Source organism: Phalaenopsis equestris, unplaced genomic scaffold (genome assembly GCF_001263595.1).
Source record: "Phalaenopsis equestris unplaced genomic scaffold, ASM126359v1 Scaffold000973, whole genome shotgun sequence".
NCBI classification, from domain to species: Eukaryota; Viridiplantae; Streptophyta; class Magnoliopsida; order Asparagales; family Orchidaceae; genus Phalaenopsis; species Phalaenopsis equestris.
The window spans coordinates 246078-258053 of record NW_018165412.1 but is presented as its reverse complement, the minus strand read 5'-3'; the positions used below and the strand labels follow the sequence as shown (position 1 = coordinate 258053).

Genomic DNA, 11976 nt, shown 5'->3' with positions numbered 1-11976 from the left:
GGCACATAAAGAAAGACTGCATCAAGTTTAAGAACTGGCTCGACAAGAAAGGTACTCAACTTTCATTCGTCTGTTATGAGTCTAATATGGTTAGTGTTAATCATAACACTTGGTGGATTGATTCTGGTTCTACAATCCATGTTTCTAATACCTTGCAGGGTATACAAAACCTATGGAAGCCAGTGGGAAGTGAACAATGCATCTATTCAGGATGAGTTCACATGTAGAAGCCATTGGCACGTGCAGTTTGGTTTTAAGTAGTGGTTTCATTTTACGGTTGTAAAAGACTTTTTATGTTCCAAGTTTCTCTAGGAATTTGATTTCTATTTCAAGACTTGTACCTTTGGGTTTTTCCTTTAACTTTTTGGATTCTGGTTTTAGTTTATCTTATGAATCTAAGGTTATTGGTTATGGTATTTTGATTGATGGTCTTTACTCTATTGAATTGCAAAATGATGCTGCTTATAATTCTATGCATATTACTGCTGGGTTAAAACGATGTGTTGTGAATGAGGAATCCTCTATGTTGTGGCACCGGAGATTAGGACACATCTCCATTAAGAGAATTAAAAGATTGGTAAATGAAGGGGTACTTAGTACTTTGGATTTTGCTGACTTTGAGACTTGTATAGATTGCATAAAGGGTAAGCAAACTAATAAGTCTAAAAAGGGTGCTAAGAGGAGCACAAACCTATTGAAGATTATACATACAGATATTTGTTGTCCAGACATGGATATAGTTAGTCCAAAATACTTTGTCACCTTCATAGATGATTATTCACGATATATGTATCTCTACTTACTTCGTTCTAAGGACGAAGCTTTGGATGCCTTTAAAATCTTTAAGGCTGAAGTAGAGAATCAATGTGGAAAACAAATTAAAATCGTTTGGCTCACTTACACCCCTAATATTCTCCATTTCCACTATTGTGGAAGGCCTTCTGCATGTAATGTCTTTTGTTTCATCATTTTTTTGCTTACAACACTTGAAATATATGTGCATAAGTGGTATTAATTCCAATCAAACAAGAATCTCTTATTCTATTAATTATTCCCATTAATAATATCAGCTAAAGTTATAAATTAGAATCGGCCTAATTTTTTATAAGCAATGATATGTCATTGATCAATTATTTCTAATTTCATATTTATGTTTGATGGTATATAAAAAGGGAACTAAAATAAAGTAATCTATTAAGTCATAAAAATTAGTATGATATCAAGAAATATAAATTGTTATGATAATAAAAATCTCAGGAATCTTTTGATATGATATGAAAGATTTGGGTGATAAATATGTAAAAAGTAAAGTTTAGGTGTTAGACGTATAACTACATAGAAATTGTGTGGTAGGCATTTAAATGACCTTTTTTTAATCTAATTACCTGCCATCACATAACGAAAGAATATGGGATTTTCAATTGATATATATTCCTATCATTTTTTTTGGAAGATCTACATTTATACCACTCAATTTCATAAGTTTTTTTGTATATCTAACCCTTATACTTCACCTTTTACATAAATAGGACCTTACTTATACATGAAAAGATTAGTTTTACTTTTTAAAAATTAAAATGGCGCTACTTTGATGTGATTTGAAATTTGGTTGGTATAAATGTAAAATGAAAAGAATTAGGTGTAAGGTAAGTAAATACTTATATCAAGTACTATTAGACGTTAATGCAAGATATAAGTGAAGATTTAATAGATTAAGGTGATAATAAGCAACATAATAGGCTACACAAGAATAAGCAACAATTAAATTTATTTAATAGTTTAATACTTAATTAAAATAATTAACATTCTTCACTTTGATTCAATATTAGACAAGCAAAGCCCTTCTTTCTCTTAGCACTTCCTTAACTAGGAAGTCTACTTACCCAAAGCAAAGTCGGGTGATACTGAAATTTAGTTGCATGAACAAGCAAATCCCCTCTTTCTCCAATTAAAATTACACTGTGATTATTATAGCTATCCTAAGAATATATATGGTCTGGCTCAAATCTTTTATCTAAAATTTACTATTAATTAAAATTTTTAAATTTGTTATCACTTCACCGTTGTCAATAGATATTAGCATGTCATCAATATATAAAACCAATATATAACACAAATCTAGAAGAACTATTTATAGTAAACACGCATATCATAAACACTCCTTTTCTATTGTGAATAAATAAAATTTCTTGTACCATTGTTGTGAAGATTTTTTACAAGGTCAAACTGTGTTTCCTGATCAAATCTATCCATCTTGCTAGCTTATGTAGATAACCTCCTCAAGTTCTCCGTGTAGGAAAGCTATTTTTTAATCCATTTGTTCGAGCTTTAGATCAAGAGATAAAATAACTCTGATCAAAGTCTGCTTTAGAGTAGATGAGAAAATCTCATTGAAATATGCTTCTTCATTCCAAGTGATTCCCTTTGCCACTAATTAAGTCTTACATCTGTTGTCCTCAACGTCTAAAATAGCATCTTCTCACTTTCATATCCATTTGCACTCCACTATCAATTTATTTTTTTGTTTTTTAACAAGTTCCCAAGTAAAATTATTTTCTAATCATCCATCGTCTATTTTCAGGATTTTGTTTCGTCATTGTCCATTACTTGAGAAAGGGTAGTGAAGGCGGCTTAAATATTTTGCAAACCGCACAACCATTGCATCGTTTAGGAAAGAAATGCCCTCTTTGATTTTAAGCCAAGTCAACCTGTTCCTTACATCATTATTTCGAATTGAAGTATGGGACCAATCATCTTATCAAGCTTTTTTTAGGTAGAATCTCTTTTAGGGGTGTGAACGAGTCGAGGCGAGCTAGAGTCATGCCTAACTTGAACTTGGCTCATCTATCAAAATGCAAGCTCGAGCTTAGCTCGCAATGATGACAACAAGCTAAAATTTTGAAAAGGTGGTATCGATAAGCTCGACTCACAAGCTCGTCAGCGAGCCAAACTTGAGCCACTCGCGAGCTACCTTGGCTCACTTAAACATCTAACGTCATTCATTTCCAATGTTGTGGAAGGCCTTTGGAATGTAATGTCTTTTGTTCCATCAGTTTTTTGCTTACAACATTTGAAGTATTTGTGTGTAAGTGGCATTAATTCCAATCAAACAAGAATCTCTTATTCTATTAATTCCTCACAAAGTTGAGTCATCTTGGCCTCTCTTATTTGTGGTTTATCAAAGAAGTCACACCTTACCTTAAAAACTTGACAAATCTTCACTGTCTTGACATTAACATGAATGAACTTGTGCTATCATATTATGGAGTGTACTGGAGATCATATTGTCCAAGTGGTTTTGGGCAATCATTTACTTCCAGTTGCTTTATAATATTATAGATAATATTTATGTATTTGTCAATAAATCAAGAACATGATTAGATGGTGATAATTTATGTAGTTTAGTTCTTCCAAAAGTGTTGTGTGATTCCAATATTATATTATAAATAAATTATATGCAATTCATCAAATAAAAGACACCAAATTAAATTCTTTTTTTTTTATAAGCACGTTTTTATGTTATTAATTCATATAGAAACTGTTATTAGTTTTCATAGTCTATGATTAAATAAACACTTCGAAGCTAAGCCAGGTTGGATAAAAATATTAATGCAGACGACACAATTACTAAGTATTTGCATTTATAACACTTAAATAATATATATATTATTTATATAATAATATTATATATATATATATATATAAGTTTAAAGCATAAGAATTTATACGGTAATATGGTTATGTGTCTTTTTGTTGCATAGATTTGATATGGGTTCGAATCCAACACTCCATCTAATTTTTTTAATTAAATTTAACGAGTCAATTTCAAGCCGAACACGAGCAAGAATTTATAAGTCATGTCGAACACGAACACATTGTTCATGAGTCACAAACAATTTCTGATGAGCCGAACAGGAGCCAAGCCTAAGTTTGCTCAAGCTTGACTCGTTTACAGCCCTAATTGAATGGGTGAAGCATAATGATCCATTGGGACTCAAAATTAATTTTATTGATGGCTCTATTTACTATTATAATAAAAGTTTTTTTGGGTCATAATCAATGCATTAAGTCAGTCTAAGTTAGGGTGTAACAGAGTCAAGTACACTCATGCATCAACTCAAGTTCAGCTTGATTAGAAGCCAAGTTCGATGAGCTAAAAGGCCTAGCTTAAGAAAAACCTACTCGACTCATTAGCTCGTGATTCGGCTCATGTTTTTTTTTAATATTAAAATAAAATACATTAAAAATATATTAAAATTTAATATTTGGATTCGTCATAGCAATGCTAATATTAATCTCATTAAATAATTAATAATTAGTTTATTTATGTAAATTTTGTTGGAAAGACTCACGCCCGATGAAGTCCAAGTCCAGGCCACAACTTCGTCATTAATTTAGTAAGTCAGTCAATGCGACAAGTCAATTAACCATGATGTTATAACTCATTATATATTTAGCTTACGTATTGTATGAGTGAAGCTTAATAATCGATTGGGACTTGAAATTAATTTTATGGATAGCCTATTCACTATTATTAAAAAAGTCTTTTGGGTCATAATCAATGCATTAAGTCAGTCTAAGTTAGGGTGTAACAAAGTCAAGTCGGCTCATGAGTCTACTCGAGTTTAACTTGATTAGAAGCCAAGTTCGATGAGCTAAAAGGCCTAGGTTAACAAGGCCCTACGCGACTCATTAGCTTGTGATTTAGTTCATGTTTTTTTTTAATATTAAAATAAAATACATTAAATTTATTTTGAATTTTAATATTTGGATCCTGAATGCTAATATTAACCTCATTAAAGTAAAATAATAATTAGTTTATTTATGAAAGTTTTGTTGAAATGTCTCGCCCGACGAAATTCAAGTCTAGGCCACACCTTCATTATCAATGCAGTAAGTCAGTCAATGCAGCAAGTCGGTCAACCATGATGGCCATGAATCTTTTGCCATTTACACAAAATATATTAAATTAATAATTGTAAGTGAAATTTACCTATATAACCCCCAACTTTTATGAATTTATATATCTAACACTTACAACTTTATATTTACATTTAAATCACTTTGGTGCTATAGATTTATGCATACAAATATGCATCCTATCATTTTTAAGAAGTTAGTAAGAATCTTATCTTTAATATAATGTTAAATATTAAAGTTTAGGTGTTACATATGTAAATAAATAAGAATTCCAGAACATCAGTACTGTGGGAATGAATAGATTCCTTCTTTTGGATAGCCAGGCTAATATTATATTTATTTTATATATTTTTATTGAACGATGGGAATGAATTCCTTAACATCCGTACTGTGGGCATTGATTGAATTTAAATATTATTTAAATAATGTAATAATAATTCATTAATTCAACTAAATAAACTTATTACTAATTACTCATAAAGAAAAATGACTATATTACGAGTATAGGAGAGAATTTTGGAGATAAATTTCACCTAATGTGCTATAAATAGGGATAGAGCGAGAGAGCCTGAATTACACCAGCTCTGATGGAAAGAGTTCAGTTTTCTCTATTGCTAATCTTTACCCTTTCGTTCTATTGCTTGAGAGCTGAAAGCGAAGATGGCTTAGCTATTCACAAGGTGAAACAACGTTGTAATGCTGAGGAAAAAGATGCCCTTCTTGATTTTAAGCAAAGTCTATCTGATCCTCACATCGTTCTCTCGAGTTGGGATACCGACGAGGATTGTTGCACGTGGAAGGGAGTGAGTTGTAGTAATAAAACAAATCATGTCATCAAACTCGATTTATCTGTTTTTTCAGAAACTTTATATGCCGCATCATTACATCCGTCTTTTTTTCGCTTACGACACATGCAATATTTGTGCTTGAGTAACATTCACTTCAATCAAACGAGGATCCCTCATTCTATTGGTTCCCTCACTAAATTGAGCCATCTTGATCTCTCCTATTCGGGGTTCGTCGGAGAAATTCCACCTCATATTGGAAACTTGACAAAACTTAGATACCTTGATCTTAGTTATAATTCTCTAGTTGCTTATAACCTCTTATGGATGTCACACCTCTTCTCTTTACAACACATTGATATGTCGAAGGTGAATCTAACATTTGCTACGAATTGGTTACATGAGATTAGTGTGCTTCCAGCTCTTTCTACTTTGTATTTGTCATCATGTAACCTACAAACACTTCCGAATTTACTTCCATTTTCTAATTTTTCATCAACTATTGAAAGATTTGCCCTTGTTTATAACCATCTCAATGGAATTTTGCCAAACTGGTTAGGACAACTCAAGAGATTAAAGGAATTATATCTCGATTTGAACTATTTTACTGGACCTATCTCATTTGCCTCTTCAAGCTTATTATGTGATCTCAATGTCTTGAGCCTTAGCTATAATAATTTTACAAAATTAAGTAATGATGAAACTGCTTTAAAATGCAAAGAATATAAAATGACCAAAATTGATTTCTCCAATAACCAACTGAACGGTAGCATACCTGAATGGTTTGGAAATATGAGAAATTTAACAGACCTTTTTCTTGGAAATAATCAGTTTGATGGACTTATTCCACACAGCCTTGGACAACTAACTAATTTAGCTACTTTGGATCTTGGTTCTAATAATTTGCATGATAATATCTCTGAGTTTCATTTTGCAAGCCTATCACAATTGAGATACCTAGATCTTTCACATAATAAATTGAGTTTTAGCATGATTAGTCTTAATTGGACTCCAGTATTTCAAATTTATCAACTTCACCTAAGTTCTTGTCTCGTTGGTCCTCAATTCCCACTATGGCTTCAAAATCAAAAGCTCATTTCCTTATTAGACCTCTCCAATTGTGGCATTTCTGATATCATTCCGAGTTGGTTTTGGAATATTTCATCTCAAATAAAGTACTTGAACATGTCTCAAAATGCAATAAGAGGTGAACTACCAATATCAATGAATATTGCATTAGAGGCAAATATCGACTTAAGATCGAATCTTTTGGAAGGGCGTCTTCCTCGGCTAAAGAATTTTGTACGTTGTGTATCATTTTCGAATAATAAGTTCTCAAGCGGGATTGAGTTATATGTAAATGGGAACATGAGTGTTGGTTGTGCTCGACCTTTCTCAAAATCATCTCTCATGTGAAATCCCTAATTCTATATGTCAAATGCCTTCAATAATTTTTCTCGACTTATCACATAACAATCTTTACGGAGAAATTCCAAATTGCAATGGTAATGCTTCAAGCTATGAGATGTTAAAGTTTCTCAGCATGTCATATAACAACTTAAATGGTTCTATTCCACAATGGATAGGGAACCTACCAACGTTATTTTCATTGCACCTCAACGACAATGTTTTTCAAGGGGAGATGCCATTTTTAAAAAATTGCAGCAAGCTTATTACCCTTGACTTGGGAGAAAATTATCTTACAGGAAGCGTACCTTCATGGATTGGAGAAAAATTGTTGTCCTTAAAGATCTTACGCTTGCACTCAAATAAATTCCATGGCTCAATTCCCATGGAGCTATCCAAACTAAAAAAACTACAAATCTTGGATCTTGCACAAAATTTTTTTTCTGGGTTAATCCCAAAATCTTTTAAATTTCTCAATTCAATGGCCATCCAAAATAAGAGGCTTGAACCTCTAATTCCTGATGATTATATTATATTTTCATATCAGAGGCCTGATTTTTCGATTTCCCTGAAACTTTTCAACCTTCCAGACATACTTTTACCTGATTCAATATCGATCGATTATAAAGGAATAGTTCGTGAATTCAAAGGCATACTCTCTCTCGTGAACATTATAGATCTTTCTTGTAATAAGCTCACTGGTGAAGTTCCTATTGAATTATTGAGCCTTGTTGGATTGATGAGCTTGAATTTATCGAGAAACCAACTCACGGGAGAGATACCAAAAAAAATTGGTGTAATGCAAAGCTTAGAAAGTTTGGATCTCTCAAGAAACCATTTCTTAGGAGAAATTCCAAAAAGCATTGTGATGCTCAGTGCATTGAATTATCTCAACTTATCCTACAATCAATTGTTTGGTAGAATCCCGACGGGGACCCAACTTGACACTTTTCAAGAATCAAGTTACTACGGAAATCCAAAACTCTGTGGAAAACCACTACATAAAACTTGCGAAAGTGATGAACATAAAATACATGACGAAGGAGGCAATTCTCAGGATGATGATGATTTTAGTTTGTTCCTCGGTGTGGGACTTGGTTTTGTTGTTGGACTATGGAGTGTATTGGGGACCTTATTGCTCAAGAGGACTTGGGCGACTACTTACTTCCAATTCCTTGACAAAATGATAAATAATTTTTATGTATTTGTCAACATGAAATTGAATCAGTGGTTTAATCAATAAATAACATAGTTAAATGATGATCTTTTATGTATTCGAGTTTTTTCATAAGTGTTGTTTGTGATCCCAATGTTTATTATACTGTTTTTTATGTGTAATGATATGTCATAATAGCTGGATGTTAGGATGGTATATAAAAAGGTTGATAAACTAAGAAAAGATATTGTATCAAGTCTTAAAAATTTGATTGATATCAAGAAATATAAAACGTTATGATAATTAAAATCTCATGAATCTTTTGATATGATATAACTACGTAGAAATAGAATGTATATACAAATGTATGTATCTCCCCACATAAATGATTAAAAATATAATATTATACTGATGAAAGAATTAGAAATTTCATCGAATGGTTGCGTGTGCAGTCGGCTTAATAATTGTATTAAGCCGACTGTGAAATGGCTCGATTAATGCAAGGCTAATATTAATCTCATTAATTAATTAATATTTATATAAGTTTGGTTGGAAAAACTGACGCCTGATGAAGTTCAAGTCAAGGCCACACCTTCGTTATCAATGCAGTAAGTCAGCCAACAATAACTCTTGTGGTCTCCAGTCAGGTATGATTGTTATGGCTGATTATAATGGAAATTTACTTGTGTACCACACAATTTCTATGAATTTATATATCTAACACTTACAACTTGATACTTACATTCAAAACACTTTGGTGCTATGCATTTATGCATACAAATACAAATAGGCATCCCATCATTTTTAAGAAGTTAGTAAGTATGATATTTTTAATGTAATCTTAAATATTAAAGTTGATGTGTTGGATATGTAAATAATAAAAAATTGCGTGGCATGTATGTAAATGCCCCTTTTTTTTTTCAAATATTGCTGATAGAGACTTATTTTAATTGAATTGAAATTAAGATTAAACTATTAGGTATTTTAGGAGTCATAAAGCATATTTATACTCTTCTATTATATATTCATATCAAGCATTATGTTTCCTGTAATTTTCTACTAAAATATCATGCAAATATTTTATCTCATTAATAAATTTAATGTACAACAATTATTTTAACATAATCATTCTATCATATTTATATTTTAAAAGAATAATCTTTATATTTTAACAGAGCATATATTCCTTAACAGAGGCTAATATTAGATTTATTTTCTGTATTTTTATTGAATGATGGGAGTGAATTCAGACTACAAGTTTCAAACAACCACCGCATTTTAATATTAGTGCAGTAGCTACTAGCAAACTGCACCAACATTGTAGCATTGAGGAAAGGAATGCCCTCCTTGGTTTTAAGCAAAGTTTATTTGATCCCGGCTCGTTCTCTCAACTTGGGAGATATGTGAAGATTGTTGTACATGGCAGGGTGTGAGTTGCAGCAATACAACCAATGATGTCATCAAGCTTGATTTGACTAAGGAAAGCCTCTTAAATGTCACATCTTTAGTTCTGTCACTTTTTATCTTACAACACTTACAATATTTGAGCCTTTCTGTCACTTTTTCTCTTAAAACACTCACAATATTTGAGCCTTCAATCAAGCAAGCATACCTCATTCTGTTGGTTCCCTCACTGAATTGAGATATCTTGATCTCTCCAATTCATGGTTTGCCGGAGTGATCCAACCTCAACTCGGAAACTTGACAAATCTTTGATTCCTTGATTTTAGTTGGAATTATTTGGTTGCTCATAACCTTGCATGGATGTCATGCCCTCCTCTTTATATTTTTTCGATATGTTTGAGGTGAATCTAACATCTGTTGCGAATTGTTTACATGAGATTAAGGTGCTTCCATCTCTCTCTTTTTTATATTTATCATCTTGCAGCCTACAAACACTTCCAACTTCACACCCATACTCTAACTTTTCATCGACCATCAACACATTTGATCTTTCTTTTAACAATCTCAATGGGAATTTGCCAAACTAGATAGGACAATTTAAAAGCATAAAGATATTAGACCTCCAATTAAACAATTTCAATGGACGTATTTCATTGTCCTCTTTGAACTCATTATGTGTTCTCAGTGTTTTGTACCTTAATGATAGCAATTTTACAGAATTAATTGATGATGGAAGTGTTTTAAAATGCAAAGAATATAACATGGCATTCTTGGATACCTCATACAACCAACTAAGCGAAAGCATACGTAAATGGGTTGGAAAGATGAGAAATTTAAGAAATCTTAATCTTAGAAAAAATAAACTTAATGGATCTATTCCACATAGCCTTGGCCAACTCATAAACTTGGTTTATTTGGATCTTCATTCCAACCGTTTGCATGGTAGTCTCTCAAACATTAATTTTGCAAATCTATCACAATTGAATTTCTTATCTCTTGCAGACAACGACTTGGATTTTAACATGATTAGCTTTAATTGCATTCCCCCATTTCAAATTTCATTTCTTTCCATAAGTTCTTGCCTGGTAGGACCTCAATTCCCAGTATGGCTTTGAAATCAGAAGTTCCTTTCACATTTAGACCTCTCCAATTAAGGCCCTTCAGATATCATTCCAAGTTGGTTTTGGAGTATTTCTTCTAAAATAAAGTACTTAAACCTATCTCAAAATGAACATAGAGGTAAACTTCCCACGTCTCTCGATATTGAATTGGTTACTATCAACCTGAAACCAAATTCTCAAGTGGGTTTGAGTCGTATCTAAAAGCAGACATGGATTTCTTGTCGATGCTTGACCTATAACAAAATCATCTCTCAAGTGAAATTCTGTATTCAATATATTAGCTTTGCATATAACAACTTATGGGGTTCAATTCCACATTGGATAGGGAAGCTACCAATTTTATTATCTTTCCAAAGGAGGTACCATTTCTAAAAAATTGCTGCAAGCTTGTTATAGTTGATTTGGGAAAAAATTATCTTACAAAAACGTACCTTCATGGATTGGACATAGGTTATTATCCCAAAAAATCTTACACTTACGAATCAAACAAATTTTTTGAATCAATTCTTTCAGAGCTATCCAAACTAAAAGAACTTCAAATCTTAGATATTGCAGATAATTTTCTTTCGGGGCCGATTCCAAAATCTTGTAAGCTTCTCAGTTTAATGATCATACAAAAAAAGAGGCTTGAACCTCTAATTCCCAATGGCTGTGTTATTATTCTGAACAAGGGGCAAGGAAGTTTATTTTGGGAGTTTGTTAAAAAATATTTTCATGTGTCTTGGTCAGATGCATTAATGATTAATATAAAATGAAAAGATTGTGAATTCATGGACATAATCTCTCTTGTGAACATTACAGATCTTTCTAGTAATAATCTCATTGGAGAGATTCCTATTGAATTAATGAGCCTAGTTGGATTGATAAGCTCAAATTTATCCAGAATGATTTCATGGGACAGATCCTTATCAATATTTGTGATATGCAAAGCTTAGAGAGTTTGGATCTATCGAGGAACCATTTCTTAGGAGAAATTTCAGAGAGCATTGTGAAGCTAAGTGAGTTGAATTATTTCAACTTATCCTACAATCAATTGTCAGGTAGAATCCCGAGAGGGACCCAACTTGACACATTCAAAGAGTCAAGTTGTTATGGAAATTCTGAATTCTACATAATGCCACTTTTCAAGACTTGCAAAGATGAAGAACATTAATATATTTCGATTGTATATTAATTATTTTCT

General features: G+C 32.1%; 2 protein-coding genes across 2 annotated transcripts; both read left to right on the top strand.

Moving 5' to 3' along the window:
• Window positions 1-5507: 5507 nt before the first annotated feature.
• LOC110032575 (receptor like protein 30-like) lies at window positions 5508-7121 on the top strand. Its single transcript, XM_020736242.1, has one exon. The coding sequence runs from the start codon at window positions 5508-5510 to the stop codon at window positions 7119-7121; it is 1614 nt and encodes a 537-aa protein (XP_020591901.1).
• Window positions 7122-7130: 9 nt separating this feature from the next.
• On the top strand, window positions 7131-8355 carry LOC110032574 (probable LRR receptor-like serine/threonine-protein kinase At1g12460). Its single transcript, XM_020736241.1, has one exon. The coding sequence runs from the start codon at window positions 7144-7146 to the stop codon at window positions 8353-8355; it is 1212 nt and encodes a 403-aa protein (XP_020591900.1). The 5' UTR covers window positions 7131-7143.
• The last annotated feature ends 3621 nt before the right edge of the window (window positions 8356-11976 follow it).